The 23,374-nt window shown below is 39.2% G+C and overlaps 2 protein-coding genes across 4 annotated transcripts in view; both read right to left on the bottom strand.

Moving 5' to 3' along the window:
* Positions 1-7,462, bottom strand: part of TAF2 (TATA-box binding protein associated factor 2) — a 60,549-nt gene extending 53,087 nt beyond the window's left edge. For 2 of the 3 annotated variants that reach the window (XM_036398838.2, XM_036398846.2), the window contains exons 1-3: positions 6,753-7,458; positions 5,261-5,315; positions 4,331-4,491 (exon numbers count right to left, since the gene is read on the bottom strand). In XM_036398838.2, coding sequence (XP_036254731.1) covers positions 4,331-4,491; positions 5,261-5,315; positions 6,753-6,805 — 269 coding nt within the window. In that variant the 5' untranslated portion in view covers positions 6,806-7,458. Of the gene's footprint in view, positions 1-4,330; positions 4,492-5,260; positions 5,316-6,752 lie in introns of all 3 variants that reach the window. The other variant, XM_036398854.2, reaches the window with a different exon arrangement.
* A 1,063-nt stretch (positions 7,463-8,525) lies between these two features.
* Positions 8,526-23,156, bottom strand: DSCC1 (DNA replication and sister chromatid cohesion 1). Its single transcript, XM_036395443.2, is given in 10 exon segments — positions 8,526-9,578; positions 10,354-10,502; positions 11,067-11,221; positions 12,336-12,388; positions 13,813-13,951; positions 15,854-15,944; positions 18,298-18,350; positions 18,353-18,431; positions 21,111-21,279; positions 22,944-23,156. Coding segments are annotated over 10 exon segments (1,209 nt in total). The 5' UTR covers position 23,156; the 3' UTR covers positions 8,526-9,469.
* Positions 23,157-23,374: the final 218 nt, after the last annotated feature.

Genomic DNA, 23,374 nt, shown 5'->3' with positions numbered 1-23,374 from the left:
GCCTTTCTCTGCTCCTAACTACTGTAAAAATCAATTATGTCCTGGCCATGACACTTTTATTTCTAACAAACTCTGTAATGAATTTTCAAGCATTAGACAAGCATTATATCAGTGTAAATAAAGGCTATTTATTGCAGCAAGGCAACACATGCTCAGTCCACCAGAAATTTTTCTATTTTGTACAAAGTCTAAAGGCTTGATCATTGACTTCCCAGAAGAAAAAATACTGCAAGACAGACGTGCCCTTAAGGCTACCACATTGCTCCCTCTCACAGCTTACTGCTGCTTGTAACTAAAGCAACAGTGAAGTCAGAGGTTATCAGAACATCTTCATATTTGTAATGTTTAAATACTACAGGCTTCAGGCTAAAAAAAAGACAAATGAACCAGCAATACACAGGAAAGCATTATGTGCACATTAGCTAGCTATACAAAAACATAGCTTCCTTTACACAATAACAACAGTAAAATGCAACAGCTCCTCAGCCTGGCATCCTAATTATCTCATAAAGGTGAAGCACATAAGCAGGCACAACAGGATCCTCACAAACTTCACTTATCACAGCACTAACCACTGCACCCAAACTTTTGCTGCACCTATTTAACAGTTTACAATCTCAACCATAAGATTAAGGAAAAAATATATCTCCTTTGTCAGTTTTAAATAAATAGGGCTGAGATACAAGCAGTTGTCTCAGTATTCAGAATATGTACTAGGATTTCTACATAGAATGTAGAAGTATAGCCCAGAAAAAGCAAGCTTATTTCTCTTATACTGACGGAATCAAAACACAATTTACAAGAAAAAGAAAGATGAGGAGGATAGGCAACTGTAACACTTAAAAACAGCAGCCCCAAAACATGACCCAAATAGGCACTCTCCAACACTACATGCAGTCTCCAGAAGATTTGAAACTCTTCTCAAAAGCACAAGTAAAATGGGATTCTCTGCCATCTTGTGTACACACAGTAAAGCACTGTGGATTATTTCATACCTTACACCCTTGTTCAGGTGTTTGCTCAGTCAGGAAGGAAGTGACTGCATTATCTAAGTTCATCCATCTATTCTGATATGAAAATGGCATCAAAGCTAAAAATATATTTAATGTGCTAATGGCTTCTAAACTTTCCTACAAATTTCACAGATTTTAATTACTTTTTTGCTAAGAGTTTTTCTAATATTCAGGGGAACTGAAAAAATACATGACTGAAAAAAAATCGTTTCACCTTCTTCAACACTGAAAATGTGAAAAGACAGAGAACACGTGTCAATGATTTTTTTTCCTCAAATATGCTAAAATCCAATAGTACTGTTGCAACTGAAAACAAGTTGAATATTTCAATTCAGAATACAAAGAGGTGATCTCACACATCTCACCAAGAAGTAGCAAAGAACATCATAGCGAAGCCAGAATTCTGAAGACAGAATTGTGTTATACATAAAGCTGAATTTCTCAATCCTCTTTTAATTGTTTTCTTGCATGCCAAAATTTGCACAACATAACAGTGAACCACTTCTCTTAACCTCCTATCAGCAAACACAACCTTTCAAGTCAGAGACACTGTAGCAGGTTTTTTAATCTTTACTCCATACAGAATTTTTCATTTTAAATAGAATTCTGTTGCTAACTAAGGGAGTAAGAAGTCTTCAGATTATTTTAAATTTGATAAAATGGTAGGGAAGTGTCCATTAAATTAATACATTTTTTTAATACTTATGCCCCAGATAAGCTACAAGGAAAAAATTTCTTCATAGACAAGACTGTAAAGGTTGGAACAGACTGCCCAGGGAAATGATGGAGTCACCATTCCTGAAAGTGTTCAAAAAACTTGTGGACATGGCCCCTGAAGACATGATTTACTGGTCATGGTGGTGCTGGGTTGATGGCTGGGACATATGACAATGATCTTATGGATCTTTTCTAATTTCTACAATGCTTCTATGATTTTAAGTCTCTTAGAAAACAACATCTAAGAAACTAAAAGCATTATCAAAACAAAAGAAGATGTTTGTATATACAATCTTATAACCCAAACTTATACTTTTTACACACCACAGGGAAAATTAAAGATTGAAAACAAAATATTTAAAATAAACAGGTTGCCAAGAACCATCTTAATTTCCCATTTATTAGTTCAACAGACTACTTAATAAAACTGTGCAAAAGGTAATGATCCCTCTAAGATCAGAAACAAACCATCATGTCTAATCTGTGTCCCGCTCAAAATAATTGCTGCACCTAGTTCAGCTGCAAGGGCACAAAGGACATCATCACCAAACTTGCCATAACAAATGAGAACCTGGAAGAGATGACCAGATGATTAGATAGAAAGACTAGTGTTAGAGTAGTATGATTTGATATAAAGACTGAAGACTACTGTCACAAACCAATGTTTCTAGAAGCAGCTCTTTGTAAAGAAGGGCAGAGAAAACACACTGATGATTTTTTTGAGGTACTAATTCTAGAGTTTTTAGATTTCTAGTAATTCTGCTTGCAATCCTGCCTAAAGAGCAGAGATGCTGTATTTAACTACCCAACTGTGACCAGGCATTTTAATGGAAAAATACAGCTAATTTCATCTAATATTTTGTAACTCACATTGCCTTTAATTTCTGAGATACAGAAAGAGGAATACTAGTTTTTTGTTATGAATATTTAGTGACCTCTGTCTTTCATAACTATGAATAACATAAGAGTTATAAAATACAGAGATTTTCCATTAAGTTTGAATAGTTTGAACAAAAAACCCCTCACCTTCTCCACAAAATGACAGAATTCTCTCACGTAATCCCTTTTTTAACATAATGGGAGTGCTCCCTCTTATAATTTGAAATGCTGCTCCTTTTTCACATCTTCCAGGAGTTACACAGGATTCCAGTTATTACAGGATCACAGAATGGCTGAGGTTGGAAGCAATTTCTGAAGGTTGTCTAGTCCAACCCCTCAGCTCCAACAGGGTCACCTACAATCAGGTGCTCAGGAGCACATCCAGATGACTTGAATATTTCCAAGGATAGAGACTCCACAATCTCTCTGAATAAGTTATCCCAGTGTTCAGACACCCTCACAGTAAAAACTGTTTCTTGATGTTCAGAGGGAACCTCCTATGTCTCAGTTCATGCCCACTGTGTCTGCTCCTGTCAGTGGATGTAAGCTAAAACACATGAAATTCTATCAGAATATGAGGGAATGCTTTTTACTGGGAAGGTCATCAGCACTGGAGAGAGTTGCCTGGAGAGACTGCAGAGATTCCATCCCCAAAGATACTCAAAACCCAAATGCACACAGCCCTGTGGAATCAATTCTACCTGACCCCATGTGAGGGGACCTGGACTAGATTATTTCAGCCAGTCTTTTGCAGCCTAAAGGACTGATTTTTTTAATCAGCTGCTGTTGAACAACACTTTCACTAGAAGTTTTTCAACAATTCAGCAAATTGTAAATTCAACCAAGCCAGCCAAAAGAAGGTGTGAGAATATCAATGTTCCAGCAAATCAAAAGAGATTATCCAGGGAAAACATTTGCCCATCATGCTCTCACCAAAAATGACATGGCTACAAGATCATTTGCTAAAGCCCCTTCCCATATCAGTTCCCCAGAACATACAGAATGCCACATGATCTTGAACATACTCTTCAATATGAGACGTTGAAGAAATTTGAAACTTTGCCTTTCAAATTTTGAAGTGAGTTCAGGTTCTAGGACTTATACTGTTATCTACAACAATAAATAATGAAAGTTTGATTCCTTAGGAAAGACGAAAAGCTTTACTTTCTAGCACTTCACAACAGTCTAGAATCCCTACAATAAAGGATTCTGAATTTTTGACATAATGAGCAATAGAGTCAACAACAAAAACATCAAGTCACAGAGCAAACAGAATTACAGAATTAATATACTCAAGTGGTTCAGTATCAAGACTCAAAGAAAATTTCATAACTCTGATAATAAATTCAGTGTCCTATATAAATGAACACCGTATTTGCAAACTGAATTATTGAAGCTCTTGTATAACTGATGAAAAAAGGAATACACAGTGTCTGTCTTGAGCACACAGATCAAATCCAAGGCCTTTTTTCCCCATGAAGTGCTTTATAGGAAAATTTTTGATACTTTCACAAAACAATACAAAGATAAATGAGCAGAAGAAACTCTAAAGAAGACTAGTGTAAGAGTCAAAATTATTGCCAAAATACTTCCCCAAAATTAGACCAGACCAAAGATTATCATCAGGAAATCCAGGTAAAAGTTGACTGTAAAAGAGAATAGGTTATACTTAAGAGCAACAGAAAACACTCCATCTGCAGAGTCTTAAACACACCACTTACTGCTTTGACTCATGGTGACAGACCTCCAGTGTGGGATCATTATAGATGAAAGCTGCTTCTAAATCATTGACTCTCACTCTGTAAATCCGGCACTGTTTACTGTTCAGCTTGATTCTGTTCAGGTTTGCCACTGTGGGAAATATTGTGAGTTCCACATAACCCTATGAAAACACAAATCAAAATCTTCTGTAAAATCTTTAACAACTTAAAAACTAGAGAGATACAAAAAAATTATTACTAATACAATTTAAAAAAATCACTGGTATAAAGATGGTATTTTCATATTTAAAAAGGAAAATGAATTGCCCTTTGGATTTTCTACATTTTCCTTCATGCCATTTAACAGGTGAATTTTCGCAGCTGTAAATGAAACAGACAAAACAAAAAATTCAATGTGACTGACAATCATGCCTGTTTTACTGGAAAAAAATCTGCCTCTATTGACTAAATTTCAAGTTATTAGCATCATTATGTTTTGGCACTTGAATTTGAGACAAGAATTCTTAAAACCTAAGCAGAATCCTTTTAAACAGATATGTAAATTGACAAAGACCCTTGAAGACTTTAGGCCTGAAATGATGAAAGTCTCTTCAAAGCCCAAGTGAACTCACACACAAGGTAGAAAATTCTGTAAGTCTATCCCAAACATCAGCTAACACAGTGTGAGCATGAATTCTGAACTGCAAATTGCTCCGTAATATTTACAATGCAGCAGCTTTCATTTAGAAATCTTTTTCTAGAAGTGCTCACAATTAGAAAGAACTTTATTTCAAGCAATGACAGACTTATGAGAAGCATCAGATTAGAAAGTATAACATATAAAGTAGCTGAACAGCATAAATAGCTTGTGAGTGCAGTTTTTTCCTCTGAAAGTATGAAGAAAATCCAGACACTTAATTTCTACTTCACACTTTATTAAGAAATACTTACTACAACAGACTTTCTCTGAAAATTTATGTTGTTGATACAAACTACCTGATGAGTTGTGCTGGAAGAAAAAAAAACAAAAAAGCAAAGTAAGGTTTTGCACAAATGCCAGCATTTAAAATAATACTTTAACCCAGTTTAACAGAGAGCCACAGAGGATATATGTACATAAATACAGCCAATAGAATATACTTCTATAAAAATCATTAATGATTGTCTCAATCTTTTATACGGTCTAAACCAAATAATGAATAGAAGTTATCCACAATGTCAGGAAAGTCCTCCAAAAAAATCAAACACAGTATCATACCAGGATGAACATTACCAGTAATACAGGAAGATAACATAATTTTTGAACACCACCTATTTGTATGTAACAATAAAGAATTACAAATGGCAGTGTCCAGGTCTAACATGGTAGTGATGAGTAGTATCAGTAATGGCATGAGCTATAAGGCTTGCAATCAGAGACCTGCAGAAAGCTGACACTCATGCATCATTTATATAAGCAGGTATTACACATTAAAAGGTACAGTATGTGCTTTTACAATTAGCATGCCATAAGAATTTATAATTTCAAATAATGCTAATACATGAATCAAGATAGGTATTTTATACTAGTCAAATGCGTTTGCTTAAACTTTGAGTGACATATTAGAACTCCTGACAAATAAAACTGATTTAAAAGGTAGGAGATAATATAATGCCAACTTTTAAAAAATCCTCTAAGTTATTTCTATACAATTTTCTGTAGTGGGTGTCATCTTTACAGCAGTGCATTTCATGACTCAAGACAAAACCTTGAAATAATTCAACTTCTGTGGCAAATCATGCTTTATCTGCACATATCCTGTGCATTAAGAACTGACATTGCTTCAGGTGAGATAAAAAAATTCTTACAAGAGAATTACATCTAAAAATGGATTCAGATGTTACTTACATTAAGTGTGTATGAGAAGACTAATTCTACTTAGAAATACATTTGTGTAACAGATTTATAAAGGAATCAAAGAGGTATAACAAGAAATCTATTAAAATGTACTGAAATCCACCACCAACTGCTTTGTAGCTTGGTTACAAGCCAAATAGTGAATGTGTGAAAACAACAATTTGCTTAACAAAGCGGCTTGCTGCAAAGGCAAACATTTTTTTTTACACATAAAAAGCCCTTAAGTCAAAAGGGCTTTTTGACACAGCATTACATATGGAAGGAACATCGTAGTATGGTCTTTAGTACTGACACTGTGTGAAGAGACGTCCAAAGTTTGAAGAGCATAATGTAAATATCTTTATGAGACTGCATGTTTGACAGACTTGCTGCTCATGAATAAGTCCATTTACACACTCAAACATTTATCTGCAACACACCTTTTCTGAATGCAAGCTACACCACAAGCAACAGCTCCTTCTTAAATAAATTATTATTAATCAGCCTTTGGCCTGATTCAGTGTGCATTGGTTTCAAGTATAACAATTTAAAAAAATGGATACTTATAATTTATAGGGTCTTGGGCTTTCAAATCCTTTGTCTCCTTTCTTCCTATTCATCCTGAACCGCAGCACTAAACACACTCTGCTGACCGTCAGACTGGCATCAACATCATCCTCACTCAGCGGGTCCTTCGATTTTCCCCCGTGTCACGCCGTATTTGATCTCTCATCTCCTCAGCGATGTGCGACCCCCCGGCAGTCAGGAATCCTCAGCTCCAATGAGCGCCATCGCTACAGCACCACCACCAAGCAGTGTTTGTGCAAAACCTCCGTGGGTGCACACGCAGACCCTCGGTCTGCTGGGCTTACGGAACCAGTCCAGAGGCGCTTCCTCTCCACGGGAACTACGGAACACAACCGGCCGAGCGGCAGCGGCGGCGGGAGCGACGGAATCAGGAGGGCCGCAGCCAGGACGGCCGGGCAGGCACCGGGGTCTGTGCTCCCGGGAGCGCCGGCTGGGGCAGCGCCGTCCGCTGAGAGCCGGGAAAGGCCTGGCAGAGGGTAGAGCGGGCCGGGCGGTGGCCGGGCCCGGGGCAGGGTCGGCCCCGCGGGTCTCCCTCAGCAGCGCGCCCGCCGCGAATCTTCCGCAGCCGCCGCCATCTTGACAGTCACCTCCGACCCGCGGGTGAGAGGTCACGGCCCGATTGACTGAGCTCTGTCACTTCAGCGGGAAAGGCTGGTGAAGTTTTCCATTTTACAGAAAGGCAGCTGCTTTTTACAGCGGCGGCGGCGGCCGGAGAGAAGAAGAAGGAAAAAAAAAAAAAAAAAGGAAGAATAAAATAACCCTCCCGAACCGCCCAAAAGCCGAGAGGGGCCGCGCCGTGTCCCCGTGCGCAGGCGCCGCAGCTCGCGCAGGCGCGGGCGGGCGGAAGGCGGGAAGGGGCGGCGGGAGCGGCGCGCGCCCGCAGCGAGCCCCGCCTGCCGCCTCACGGGTGGCGCTGCTGGTGGGAGCTGGAGGACGCGAGATACAGTTCCTTCATAACCAAGATTGGTATAAGTCACTTCAGATTAATCTATTTTAGGTTAAAATAAATGCTTGCATCGGAGAAACTGGTGGGAGTTTGAAAGGGTCATTTCATTTTCAATGTGTAACAAAACCAAGCAGGAGTACTGCACACATGGAATGATAACACACACAGAATGAATGTAAACAAACTCTTCTCATAGCCGTAATAAAGTTCTATTCATTAAACACTTAATTTCTTATTCGTTTTACAAAGAAACACCTATGTAAATACAAACTTGGAGCACAAATATAAAAGTATCAATTGTGTTGCATATTTCAACTAAGGGGCCTTCTGTGATGCAATGGAAGGAATTTCCAAGGCTTTTCCGTTCAGATAACCATTGATCTCTGGGAGTGAACCTTCTGGTGCTGTTGGGGGACCAGAGCTGTTGGAACCAGACACCAAACAAGGCAGTCCTTCCCAGCAGAGAGCCCTTCTACATCACACAGCTGGTCAAACACCACAGCCCTGCACCAACAATGTGCAGCACAGGACACTGACCTTGCAGCGCTGGGCAACAATAAACAGAGCTCAGGAAGAAGCTTTTATTCAGCTTTTTATCTGTACCAAATTCCAAGTATGCACACAGTGTGCATCTTGAGTTACATTTGATTTAGGAGGAGTTTCTCTACTCTCCCCACTCACTCTACAGCTGGAATGCTGCAGTTCCAATGTATTTCCTACCTCGCATCTGAGTCTGATGGAAAAAATGCTTTTTGTATCATATAACCAACAACTGTTAAGCTGAAAATATAAATCTGAAAACGATCTAATATTAAACTCTGGTTTACTGACATGCAAATAATCCTTTTTAATGATTACAAAATTACCATCTCAGGTACACCACTTCATGGCAGTATCATCAAAACATTCTGTTTCATTTACATAGAACAGTATTATCATTACAAAACTGTAAGGCACAATTTCTATGTGCTGTCATTTGCCCTAGCAAAGTTTTAAAAAAACAATTGTACTACAAAGTTTTGTAGGTTCTTTTTAAAAAAGCACAAGTAGTCTTCTGTAAAGCATTAGTTTTACCTCAGCTACATTTTAATGACAGTTTATAGGAAATTTGTACCACAACATCCAACTACTCTCTCTTATATTCACACTTCACTGCAATTAGGTTTTTTTTTTTGTAATATATATAAGGCCATTCTGCCAAGTATTAAAGTGTCAGGTGCTGATGGTGTTCATAGACATGACCTTAAAAGGAACCAATTTTCAAAATCAAGACTGATGTAGTCTCAGTGGGGAATGATTTGTTCATCAGCTTGATGAGTTCTGTGCTATTCAAAATGTGAACACTGCACTGAAACCTTAATCTTTAAGAATGGCCACTAATGGGCAGAAGACTAAAATTTCTATTTTGCTATTCAATTGAGTTGATTGAATTATTATTAAGGAAGTTTTTAATATTCATTTCAGACTTGTGGATAAAGAGATTACGTGTATTCAAGAAGTAGAAGTTGGGCAAAGGAAGGTTGGCAAAGAATGCTGGCAAAGGAAGGTGAGCTGAATATCATTCCTTAGAGACCACAAGTGTCCTCACACTCTCCTTAGCTGAGCAGAGAACACAACATATTCAAGTAGCCTAGCTTAAACTCAAGTACACTGTATAATGATGGTTGGCCACTCTTTTCCCCAGAAGGCAGCAGCAAGTAACAGTCACTGTTACTACATTCAGTATCCTCAGTTCTTCAAACAATACTTGTTATGAGATGGGTCTTCTAGAATTATAAACTTTAACACCATTCAGCATTGATGAGCGAGCATATTTTGTCAGAAGAGCACCAACAGTCTGCTTCTCTGCACACAAGTCTCTACAGAGGAAATAAAGCACAGGACATTGGCATTTAGAGATACTATCACACAAAATGAATCTGTAAAACATTTGCAACTACAGCAATAAACTGGATTTGGATGTTTGGAAAAAAAAACAGAACTACTGTAACTGTCACATAATGCTTTAAATTACCTCAAGTTTAGAAGTTATCTTGACATTTACACACTAGGCAAAACTATAGTACTTACTTCAGAAAAAGAATTTGGGGTTTTAGGCAGAGTTTTATTATTACTGTTCTCTAACAGAGTTTTCAATCTAGCTAGCTCTGAACAATTCAGTTATAGCATGGTAAATTTAGAGCCACTCATAAAGGGTTGATGCAGTTACCTCTGGGATAGCATCAACATCTTCTCACATATATCACAGCTGGACATTCCAGATAATGCATAGTGTAAGTCTTAACTACCAAAGGAACAACAGATGCAGTACAGGAAGCACTACTGCCTTATAGTTCTAGTGTTGTAAATAGAGAGTAAATGTCAGCAAGTTTAGCCTTTGAATTGTCTGCTTTAATCAAATGAGAGTTATCACCCATTAAGCTCAGTAGGATCAACTTTTTACACACATTTAAGTCCAAAAAAAGAGAGTTACAGATCCCAGAGGTGGGTACTCTATTCATAGAGAATCCACTAAATTTAAAATGCAAAGTATAGAGTATCACTGAGGCAGTGATGGCTCATCAGAAGCCAGCTATACAAAAAGAGAAGAATATGGTACTAATTATGTTTTAATAAAAAGAAATACATCCTTACTGTATATAAGGGGTAATATCCACTTCTGTCCACTTTTCCCGTATGCCAAATAAGCTGTTGAATCTTTCCTGATTGTCCTCAGGTAAGTCTTCCACTTTCAGCAGAAAGATGGTCTCTGGTCTTGAACTTCTATCCACAAGAGCCAAGCCCTGCAGAACAGCATCAGAAATGAAATAAAAAGTACTGACAAAACAATTAAACTTCCTTCTTTCTGACAACATCCCATGCAAGTTGCTCTTTGCAGATCCAAAGCCTTCCAGAACTGCACTACCAGAGGCAAAGTGAAGAAGTATCATAAAAGCACTGTTTTACAGGCAGTATTTATCATTTCTTTTATGAAAAGAAGGAAGGGAGAATCTATTGGGTTCCAACATCTCTCTGCCTCCTCTGAGCAAAAGGATTCCAGTAGTGTTTGCTACTCTACTGGCTGTCACTACCATCTATTCAACAACAGCTTCAGCTTCTGTTCCAGTCACATTTACAAGTAGTAAATTATAGCTGCAACCTTTCTTCAAACAGTGAAATGTGCCTTAGTTACAGAAACCTAAATTATGATTCCAGACTACTGGTGCTCATAGAGGATATCATAAACCATACTTGAACTCAAAAGCTGACAGAAACAACACAATACCCAATAATGGCTAAAATCTATATATGACACAAGTCAGTTACAGCCTATTCACAGAATAATCCATCCTTCTTTACATGTTTACCTGAAGCTGATCAAGCCTTGTTGTCATCCCCTCAGGGACACTCTGTTGCCAGACTTCTTGAAACTCAGATAGATTGAATTTAACTGCATTTTGCAAAAGCATTTGTGCTATAGCTCTGCATATTTTATCTTCATGCATTTCAAAGAAAACCTCCCCTGCCAAGAAGCAAAAACTAGGTTATCTGGGGTTCTTGCCTTTTGATAAAAGAACGGCCTTGTATTTCCATTCTGTTCTACAGTCTTCTATACACCAAGCATCCTTTTTTTTTTTCCCTTGGGAAGCAATTTGACTTGGTATTAATTTGGATAAATTATGGTATCTTCTCATTCTCAGGAACAAATTACGCAGAATACAGCAGTACTGTCCCAACTACAGTATTAATTTGTATCAATAAATGTGCTTGCCCTCCATGTTTTCCCCTTTCAGTGTCCTGTTCCTCCTACAGCTCTCACTCCTATTTCTGAATGGCTTGTAAACAAAACTTTCACTTCTTTAATCACCCTTATGAGATTATGAAGATATGAGATTTAATTTTCTCTCACACTGACTTGGCTAAAATTTCTGACCCAAATCAGGTATAAACACTTCCTTCTATTGTTTCAGCCACTTCTGTAATTCAGACTTGTTCCTTGTGCAAACTGCCTAAATATATTAAGACAAGAGTCTGTTGTCACTCCAATAACTTCCTTGTGTTTTTTAAGGTTGAGTGCAACTCCTGCTTTAGCCAAAGGTGAGATGAAAGCCACTGTGGGGAAGAATTCAGACTGAATTACCGCAGTGCAGTATTTTATCTGTGTATGAGATGGACAGTGCAAATCTAATCCCTACAAGCAGCAGATCTTGTGGCGCAGTTCAAGAGATCACAGGCAGATACCTACTCCAGGCAAGCTGAATTCATACCACTGACTACTCATAATACACAATTAATTACTTAAATATCTGAGATCTTCTAGGGTATCTAAAGAGAGGATGTCATCTAAATTTTACTAGTGAGCTCTCTTTAGTCACGAAATTATGGCTTGTACACACCTAATAAATCAGTTCCAGTACCTCTGTTCACAATTGGCTTGTACAGTTTAATAGCCTTTTTTACCTATGAAATTTCCTTTAACAATTGTACTGATTTTTAGCCCAGTTTGCTCTCTCCTCCTACTCTCCTTTGCACTGTAGCAGTCATTTGTTAGGGCCGTTCTTCAAAAGCCTACATTTCCTCACTAATAACTATTTCTTTTATGCAAAGTTAAACCATGTTATCTTTCCCAAACTTACCATCATCAACATATTTCCTGCCATAGCTTAAAAGAATGTGTTCTATCATCTCTCTGGAAAAAAAAAATCAGAAAACATGTTCTAATACTAGTGTTTACTAGGACACTACCAAAACAGTTACCAAGAAGATTTAGGTAACAGGTATGGAGAAGAAAATAAACTGAAGAGAATATGATGAGACACATTTTTGTGGGTGAAATGAAGAAACTGGTAAAAAATAGAAGAGAGAAGGATCTCCCCCCAAAGGTCTCTTCCACTTTCTAGTTATAACTAGCAAAGACTAAAATGTGTAAGGGAAATAAGGAATAGACTCTTGCAATATCTTTTTTTTCCAATGAGAAAGAATTGTATCAGCACGTGTGGCCAGCAGGACCAGGGCAGGGATTGTTCCCCTCAGCACCGGTGAGGCTGCACCTCAAATCCTGTGTCCAGTTCTGGGTCCCTCAGACCAGAACTGGAGGACATTGAGGGGCTGGAGTGTGTCCAGAGAAGGGCAACAGAGCTGGGGAAGGGTCTGGAGCACAGCTCAGGTGAGGAGCAGCTGAGGGAGCTGGGGGTGTTTAGCCTGTTGAAAAGGAGGGCCAGGGGAGACCTTATCACTCCCTACAACTGCCTCAAAGGAGGCTGTAGCCAGTGGGGGTACTTCCCCCCCAGGTAACAAGTGACAGGATCAGAAGAAATGGCCTGACATATTTACATTGGATATAAGAAAGATTTCTTCATGGAAAGCATTCTCAAGCACTGGAACAGGCTGCCCAGGGAACTGGTAGAGTCACCATCCCTGGAGGTGTTTAAAAGACGTGTAGATGTGGCACTTGGGGACATGGTTCAGTCCTGGACTTGGCAGTGGTGTGGTAATGGTTGTGGTTGGAGTCAATGATCCTAATGTTTTTTTACCAGTCTGAATGATCCTATGATGCAAGTCAAAAATTTGGCAATTAATTATCCCTTACTGAATAATAGGCACTTTTCTGAAGCTCTGTCATAAATTATAGCCTAACTGCAGATATCTTTTTCAGCCAAGAGGCAATTAAATGGAAAATGCTAATATTGTAAACTTAAGACTTTCTTTGAATGGTACTTTTGAACTACACCAGAAAACATACTCCCCCTCTCAGCTAGTATGCAACAGGTAAACCAAACATTTTTGGCTAGCTATAGCTTCAGAACAGCTATTTCAAGATGCTGAGCAATTGACAACTTAAGTACATGTTCCTTCCATCATTTACAACTCAGCAGTAATGTTTCTACTGTGGATCAATGAAAATACTAACAATAAGCACTAAAATCAGTTTACTAACCTGTCTAAAAATTCCCTTGAGTATTTTTAGAAACAAAGAAAATGTATCATTTATATCACAGTAACTAGAATCCAGATTTGCAAGACTATAATTCTAATAGACAGCTAACAAGCACTGTAATTACACATAGTTAATAATGAATGTAGGCAATTTTAAGTACTAAAATAATTGTTTACCTGGGTTCTAGAGATCCAAGTTCTTCAAGGCAGGCACAGAGAGGAACCTTACTCAAAGGCCAGGACTCTGAGTCTATTAGCTGAGTCACATGATTCAAGAGTTTCATCTCATAGTCGAAGTCTAGAATTCTCCAATATCCTGCCAAACAGAGAACCACAAAACACTGTTAGAAGGAAAACATTAACACCTTAATTCCATTGCCGTTAAGATACATTATTCTATTGCCATTAAGATACATTACTGGAGTCTGGACATTCAGGTCACACCTTTATGATATGCAGCAGCATTGTGTTTTTTTCAGGATTAAAAGCTGAGAAAAGGAACTACATAATAAAAGCATATGTAAAGGAGAATGAAACTTAATTATCTTATTGTTTGTAATTCTTTAGTAATTTTTTAACTGCCACAGCTACAAAGACACTAAAAATATCACTCCAAGATGAGGAAAAACTAATGCTTAGTTCAGGAACAGAACTGCATGAACAGGATGGGCTTCATTGGCTCTACAAAGCAACAGCTCAGGTCCAAAGAAGTTCACAAAAATCCAGAAACCCAGATGACTCTAGGATTGCCATCACCTTGTGTCCCACTGAGAGTTTGGGCATGGCCAAGTAAAGGATGAACAGGACCTGTCCCAAAGTGAGGCACTTGCTCAAACCTTTCCTCACATAGCAGGAAGACACTGAGATAAACCAAGTCCAGGAGGAAGAAAGGACTATGAAAAGGATGGGGTTACCTAAGAATCAGCTGTTTTTACCTTTAGAACTACAGAAAGCAGTACCCACTCCTTCATGAAGAGGGTGACCAGCTAAAAAATATTCATGCTGTATAGTAGAGGAAATGTAATTAAATATCTGTATAGAGGCTTTACCCCAGAGGTCCCGGTTGCCCTCGATGGGCTGCAGCTGCCATGTCCTTAACTGGGCTGCAGCTGTAACCAATGAAGATGACTGGGATAAAAGGGGGTAGGTTAGCCAGTCAGGGAGAGCCTTGGAGGAGCTCTGACCTGAGAGAGAACAGCATACAGAAGAAGAAGTCTGTGCAGTGAAGATCTGCAGCCACGAGAATACACCAAAGAGGTATGGGACTCTAGAAGTCTGATAATATCATTATGGGACTTTAGAAATAGAACAACAACAATTGGTGACACCGACGTAATAGTTAGCAGAAGATAAGACAGCCAAGAGCTGCAACAGAACAGCCAAGAGCTGTGGTGATAGCTGGCAGAAGATAAGACAGCCAGGAGCTGTGGCAGCCAAGAGCTGCAACAGAACAGCCTTTGGGTCAAGGAGCTGTGAAAGAGTATGGCCTTTGAGCAAGGAGCTATGTGGGTTGTACATGGCCTGTGAGTCATGGGGAAATATGTGGGTTGTACATGGCCTGTGAGTCATGGGGAAATGTATGTATTGTACTTGAACATCTGTACAACTGTTTACTCAAGTAAAAGAAAAGGGGGAAATATAGTAGAGGAAATGTATTTGAATATCTGTATAGAGGCTTTGCCCCAGAGGTCCTGGTTGCCCTTGATGGGCTGCAGCTGCCATGTCCTTAATTGGGCTGCAGCTGTAACCAATGAAGATGACTGGGATAAAAGGGGGTGGGATAGCCAGTCAGGGAGAGCCTTGGAGGAGCCCTGACCTGAGAGAGAACAGCATGCAGAAGAAGAAGTCTGTGCAGTGAAGCTCTGTAGCCACGAGAATACACCAAAGAGGTATGGGACTTTAGAAGTCTGATAATATCATTATGGGACTCTAGAGAAATAATAGAACAACAACAATGCTGTGGGTGGGATACTCTGATGCAGTGTTTGTAGCATCAAAGGAGTTATCCTGGAAAGAAAGAGACTGGCAGTGCCTGCTCAGCGTCATCCTTCTGATCAGATTCATAGCAGCAGAGGACATGGACAAGTCTTAGAACTTTGAAGTAACTTGCACCTTGAAAGACAAGGATATAGAATAGGCCTTAAAAAAGGGAGACATATTTTGGGGAAAATAAGAGGGTTATTTCTCATAGGTAAGAATATTCTTTAGATACAAATACCTTCAATTTTGCAGGCATCTATGACCTGCAATTGGTGGAGTATTTCTTCCTCACTTGCTTGAATCAGATTTAACAAATCTTCTGTTGTATACTGCAACAAGGGAAAAAAGAAGGAAATAAAAGAGGTTATTACTCCTCCTTTGCTTCAGTGACCATACTAAATTATAAGTCTTTCCTTCATTATAGCTTTAGATGTTTTTTCCCCCAGACTGAATTTTCTAAGGTGTGCCACATTCTCTGAAACTTTTCCTGTAACCTTAAGACATTTTCTCAAAGGGTTATTCAATATAAAAGGCAGTCTAACTACAGGAAAGTTTTTGTACCAGGTCTGAGTAATATACCTATATTCCCAGAACATCAAACTAGCACAAGCAGACCTTGCAAGTGAAGTATCCCAGCAAGAATAAAAAGTGAATGTGTTCTGGCTTTTCTGAAATCACATATTTTTATCTGTGAGATTCAAAGAAAAGGCAAAGCGAAAAATCACTTACCACTTTTGGATAGAAGTCAGAACCTGCACCTAGTACCTCCACTGAGGGAAAGCCTCCTCCAGCATGACCTCAACAGTTACATGTTGTGTTTTAGTGTCTGCTAATCAGCTGGCACACACACAGCACAGACCCAGCCAGAACACAAATACTCCCTGCAGAACAGTTCTGTGGTGAGAGGGGAAGGTGCTGTGGTGATGGGTTTATGAAGGTGTGGGTGCATCAGAAGTTATCATGAGGAGTGAAGTAAAAGGAAGAAATACCAGACTTGAGTGCACTGGAAATAGGACACCAATTCCTTTATTCACAGTACAGCCTTTTTAATCAACTCTAATATTAGAGTTGTGTTGATTATAGCTCAAGAGTATTTCCTATCAGAAAGAAAAACATTGGCTTAAGTATTGGATTGAGATCTATCAGACTATGAGAACACAAATGGAACATACCAACACTATGTTTGGAACATCTACATGTTAAAAAACCACTTAATAAATACAGAAAGGCCTCCACTTCCTGCTATGCTATTCCTGTCAGATGATAGGACTATGCTGTTCCTATCATCAGGCCAAGCTCCCACCAGTATGTCAATGAGGGATGACCCTATCATACAATACTTTAAAAAAATCCACGCTGCTAGCAATTGAGAGCAAAAATATCCCCAAATCAGTATGTGTGTTTGAAGTTTATTGCTGCCATTCAGATGCCTTACACAGAAGTCCTTGGGACACATTTCTGCTTTGAGGTCAGCCCAGCAATCCCAACAGCTTTTCTGAATACATCACTGCTCTCAGCTCTGATGCTTTTATCAGCTGCATTGCCCTTGCAAACATAAAATGGAATGGGTTGACTTGCAAGATGTCCACAGCAGAAACTTCCAGATAATGTATTTGATATGTTTCTTATTCCTTTTCTTATCAGATGTCTGTGATTATCTGAGTATGCCCTGTCATTTCACAGTAAAATTCAGTACTGGCCTATATATTTATAAGCTTTCCTCTAGTGTACTAAATCAAAACACTATGCAACAGGGTTCTCTACAGTGCCATAGATCTTTATGGCTCTTCTGCTAGGGTTCTCTGTGTATGATACAGTCCTGAAAATCATGAGACTCAGATTATAGTAAACAACCAAAAGAGTAATTTGTTTTCAAACAGATTAAAGGTGGCTGATTAATTCCCAGCACAAGATAAATGTTAAGTGTAAGCAAACAAAACAGTGGAAATCATTACTACACCTACATTGTTTGGGATTTAGTGAAAATTAGTCCCATAGGAAAGAACTTGCCCCTGGAGAGCTTTCAGATTCATTTAGGAATTGCACCAGAGGCAAGGTTAAGACTTGTCTACATTTATCAGATATATCTAGTTGTTATCAAGTAACCTCATAGAGGAAATGCATTCTCCTTCAAAAATAAATGGTGATCAATCCTCAAACCAGTCATTAATGTACCTTATTTTGCTGTATGTCCTTCTATGCCTAGAAACACCATAAGACAGCAAGATAGGATTTATTTTGTGTTTTCCCTTCTTTTAGAATGTCTTATTCCATGCCTTATATAATCCTGTTACTCTCTTCAACTCCCTTCGTCTCCTTGTCATCACCAATTACTGATTGGCAAGCAACCTGAACATGGGTGTGCTCTGACCTTATAGTCATGTCACTCTCAAGGATTTTAGAAAAAATTCTGAAGGTTGTGCTCTAAGCAACTTCCCATAGGAAAAGGGAAATGCCCAGTCTCCTTCCATGTCCTTCTTTTAACTAATAAAAAGGTTGCTTACCTGTACTTACTGGAAGTGCTATCAACAATCAACTTGTTTAGAATAGAAGGGTTAAAAAATTAACTTAAAGAAGCACTGTGAATCATGTGAGGAAAGGGATTTTTCTACTTAAGAATGTTTCTTCACTTTAACTTGCTCATTACCAATTACAAAAAAGCAATTTACACAGCTGATTTACCTTTGAAAACGTTGAAGCCTGATCTTTCTGACTATCAGGCCCTTCATATGGATCTCCATCAAAAGCTTCCTCAGTTTCTTCAGTTTTGGTCGACATCTCCTTAATTCCCAATAGTTCTTGGAGAAACCAGCAATCTACAAGAGAAAACAGCAACTCTTTAAACATTTTAATGTAGCATCTAGATTCAAAGCTGCTCACCAAAAATTATCAGCAAGCAGTGTTAACCCAGTCATTAAAAACAAGTAACTATTAATAGGGTAATTACTTTAAAGATAAAACAATCATTGCATCATTTTCAATAAAAAATATTACTATAGACAGTGAAGAATAAAAATCCACAGTTGATTGATAAAATATATCCTTGTAGTGCATAAGACAAAGGTAACAACTCAACTCTGCAAATGATAGGAAATCACCACAGGATATATTTCTGCACAATTCCCCTCAAAACTGCTTTTTGCCTTAACAGTAAATTGTGTTACTGCCATAAAAGACCTCTTGCATTAACCTGTGTCTATCTTCCCCACTTCTTCCCAAGCTTGGGATCTCCTTCAGTCTTTTTGATGAATCATCATAGTCCTAAGCTCAAGCAAAGCAGACATTAACAAGGACAGAAAGCTACACTTGCACACAACTGACAAGACATCTCTGTTCCTCTCCTTGCGTCAACACAAAAATGAGGAGTGTGCAACAGGAAGTTTGGCTGTTCTTGATTCAACAACACCGACTTACCAAAGCTTTACTTTCAGAGTAATCCTGAGATGCTTCACAGGGTACAGCTTTGACTTACTGCAAGATTCTTGGAAGAGGCCAGACTACTGGAGGCCTTTCAGCATCATTTCTACTATTTACCAAACTGACAGAAATGGGAACAGAATCGCAGAGGCAGAACAGTGCTTTAGTGCTTTAAATCGCAGAGCTTTAACAGTGCTCTAGACAGTGCTTTAAAATACCCTAAGTGCTTTACTGGAGTACCTGAGGTATTTTAGAAGTCCTCCATTTAAAAAAAAATAAAAACAACAAATAAAACTTTACAATAATTTTCCATTTAAATCAACTATAAGCAAAACCACCTATATATAGAAGTAATTGTATACAAATTCTAATACACAGAATTCTGTCAATTTTAATCTATTACATAACTGGCTTGGTAAAAAAATTCAGCTAAACACCAACTTCCTGACAAGCTTCCAAGCTTCATGTCAGTTAGCATTTACTTAAGTGCTAGGCTTTTTTCCTCCCAAGTTGTTTTCTGATCATTTTGGTAATAAGAAGATACTCTCCATGGAAAAGGAAATAAATAATTCTAATTAATATTCCAAAGCTCATAACCTGAGATAAGCTCTGTGAATAAAATGGCAGATGCTTTGGCTGTATCAGCTGTGAAAGTGACACAAAGATCAGCACCAAGACAGCAAGTGAAGGGCAGTGAAGCCCCAAAGTACTGAGTACACATAGTATCTTTTGCTATGTTTCATAATTTGCAGTGTTAATGAACCATCTTACATTTTGATATAATTTTGAGAACTCTTAGAAATAAAACTTTTTAAATAGTTCCTAAGCAAATCACATTTCTATGATGTGTAACTTCACAGGAATAGTGAAATGATTAAATGTAGCAAAAAAAAAAAGTATATGAAAGAATATTACTTACTCATTAACCTACTTCAGCCTCAATTAACTTTTTACATTAGCTCATTAGACCACATGGAAGAACTGATGTTGAAGTAGGATTATTCCTCAATGATGCCATTATGTCCATTACAGAAAATAATTAACTAAAAATATTTGCCTAGCTATTTTTAATAGAATTTTATTAACTGTGCTTCAGGAGGGCAGAGAACAATGAATTCTTAAACTGAGAACTCTAAAATTTCACTTTGACAAACGTTTTGATACACTAATTGAAAGAGCCACCTTAGAACACATTTCTGTTGTTGTTCTATTATTTCTAGAGTCTCATATTGTTGTTGTATCAGATTTCTAAAGTCCATACACCTCCTTGTTGCGTTCTCATGGTTGCAGATCTTCACTGACTCCTTCTTCTGCATGCTGTTTCTCTCTCAGGTCAAGACTCCTCCAAGGCTCTCCCTGACTGGCTAACCTGCCCCCTTTTATCCCAGTTATCTTCATTGGTCTCAGCTGCAGCCCAATTAAGGGCATCACAGCTGCAGCCCATCAAGGACAACCCGGACCTCTCGGGGCAAAGCCTCTATACAGATATTCAAATACAATATATTTCCTCTACTATACATTTCTATATTTAAAAAATAGTATTCAGATACAACATGGTAAAATCTCCCTTTTGGGAAAAGCACTCCTAAAAATCAACCTGTAAATAGCTTACTTTAAAAACAGTTGCTAACACTGAGAAATTATATTTTCTTTGCAAGCTTTTAATACCTACCACAAGTAATTACTATGCAATGAAAATAAAGCACAGTTTTAACTTCTCCAAAATAATAATCATACATTACAGAGAAAGTTCAGCTGCCTGAAGAAAGGCTCTAAACCCATTTTGGACACCCTAAGGTGTAGCATGGCCCTGTATAAAAAGCACATTTATAAATACATCCTCCTGGAACTGGTCAATACACAAAGAAGCTACAGGAGACTCATCCTTTCCCCAGTGGCAGCCTGCAATAGTGGCTAAGCAACACCACAGGGTGTCTAAAATGGCATTAAAAGTCTATGTTTAGGCAACTGAATGTCAGCTGGATTTCACATATGCATCTTGGACAAAATACAAGAAATTACAGAGAATAAAAAAGCACAGAATTAAAGCAAACAAATAAAAACCCTGAAAGACATACCTGTGAATGAATAATATTACAAGATGCCTGATCTGCTTTCAGTTCCTCTGGAGTTTTGCAACCAGGAACAAACAGCAGCATATTTGAGGTATCTGCTATTTTCATGTCATAAGTTTTGTCTTTGCTGCACAACACTGCATGTTCATCCTTTTCACCACGGATTATTAGGCTGGAAAAAAAACAACGTGGAAATAATGTATTTTTACCTCTGTTTCAGGATGAACTCTTATTAAACTTGTTTGATATTTTCTCACATTCATACATTTGTAAAGAAATTACAAACTGCAGTTCTGTTTGGTAGCAGCAGTCACAGTTCACCAAAAGATAAAGATGCAAGTGTAAATTAATCTAATTGACTGTGTTTTTCCTTCTCCTTTTAGTGTGGGAACTCAAAAGACAAGCATTCCAAGTTTTCATGCAGAACACAGTTGAATGCCTATAGTCATACACCAATTCTCTCAACCCCCCTAAAACACTGCTGAAGTGATGCTTAATGTGTGAAGAAGTTCACTCATCTTAAAAATTAGATAACAAACTAGAGTTGTTCTTTAATGAGGACTGAAGCTGGCCCACTGTGAAACAAGAAAGCAAACAGAAACTGTGTTTATTGTGCAGAGCCCTTCAGACAATTAATACCTATTTTCTTGCAAGTAATTCCAAGCAGGAAAGAAAAAAATTCTTCTGGACAAAGAGACAATATAAAGCACCCTCTCAGCTCACATACTTGATGAAGTAAAGATTCTGCATGAGGACGTGATAATACCAAAGCAGGAGCACAACGGGGGAACATTCAGTTCCTCCCAGGCTACATACACTAACTTAAGTGCTCAGATTCAATTCAATTAAATCTTCCTCTTGTTTGCCAAAGCCTGCATGCATGAACAAAGCTCAGCTGTGTCCCAAGGGATCAACATGATTCAGGCCTCTAACAGATAATACTTCATCAGTATTGCACGAAATAGGAATGGCCTTACTAACATGCATCTCAGAGAACTACCTTCTTTAGAAGGATTTCCTATTTTGTATCACTTCAAAGATTTTCCTTATGTCACTGGCATTGCAGAAAGGAAGAAATTTAAAACAGTATCAAAACCTTATGTAGAACCTGCTCTTGGTTCAGAGTGTGGCGTCACATAACCATCCTACCCAATGCATAGTAGGGCACATCCTTCCCTGCCAATTTGCACGTCCATACTGCACATCCTTCCCTGACAATTTGTCTAACTTACGGCACCCTGCCATCCATCAGGCCTCAAGAGTTCTAGCAGGAAAATCTCATAGTCAGCAGGATTCTTTTAGAGACATGATATCTTTTCTAAACCTGTATTTCTGATCATAGAATATCCCGAGTTGGATGTGACCCACAAGGATCACTGAGTCCAGCTCCTGGGCTGGCACAGGACTGCCCAAAGGATCACACCAGGTGCCCGAGAGCGCTGTGCAATTGCTTCTTGAGCTGTGGCAGCCTTGGTGCTCTGACCACTTTTTGGGGAGTCTATTCCAGCATTTTCTGAGTTTTGTTCAGAAGTCCCACAGCAGGAAGCTTTCCACAAAAAAAAAAAACCAAAAAAACAAAAAAACAACAAAACAACCAAACCAACAAAAAAACTAAAACACCACACACACACTGAGGAAAAAACAACAACAAAAAAAACAAAAAAAACAAAAAAAAAAAAAAAAACAAAACACGCTTCTTATAAGGAAATAGCTGTTCGTTTCCAGTGTAACTGAGACAGGATTAAAGGATTTAAGGGGCAGTTACGCCCACCGCATCAGAAGAATACAGAAGTGCGGACACAGCCGCTGTCCGGGACAGCCCCGCGCCCGCCGTACCTGCGCCCCGCCTCCAGCTCGGCGCAGAGCCCCGGCTCCAGCTGCAGCAGGCAGCACTCGCCGCCGCCGGCCTGCGGGCCGAAGCTGAGGCAGTGCACGACCGGCAGCAGCTCCGCCGGGTTCAGCTTGGCCGTCTGCAGCGTGGCGTCCACCTCGGCGCGGCTCCGCATGGCGGCTCCGGCCCGCTCCGAACTCCGCGCCGTGGCCTCCATCCCCGCCCCGCTCCTCCCGCCCAGGCCGGGCCGGGCCAACGGGGAGCGGGCGGCGGCGGCGCGCGCAGTCTGCGTTGGTCCCGCGACTGACGGGCGGATGGGCGGCGGGGCGGGCGGGAACGGCTCAGGAATCGCTTCCCTCTGCTCCTCCGCCGGGTCTAATCTGGGACAAACCTCGCGTTTGCTGTCTGGCTGCACAGGAGTCGGGCTGTGCTGCAG

Source organism: Molothrus ater, chromosome 1 (assembly GCF_012460135.2).
Source record: "Molothrus ater isolate BHLD 08-10-18 breed brown headed cowbird chromosome 1, BPBGC_Mater_1.1, whole genome shotgun sequence".
In the NCBI taxonomy this organism is placed as follows: domain Eukaryota; kingdom Metazoa; phylum Chordata; class Aves; order Passeriformes; family Icteridae; genus Molothrus; species Molothrus ater.
Note: the sequence above shows the minus strand (reverse complement) of the source record. Positions and strands in the feature narration are given on the sequence as shown.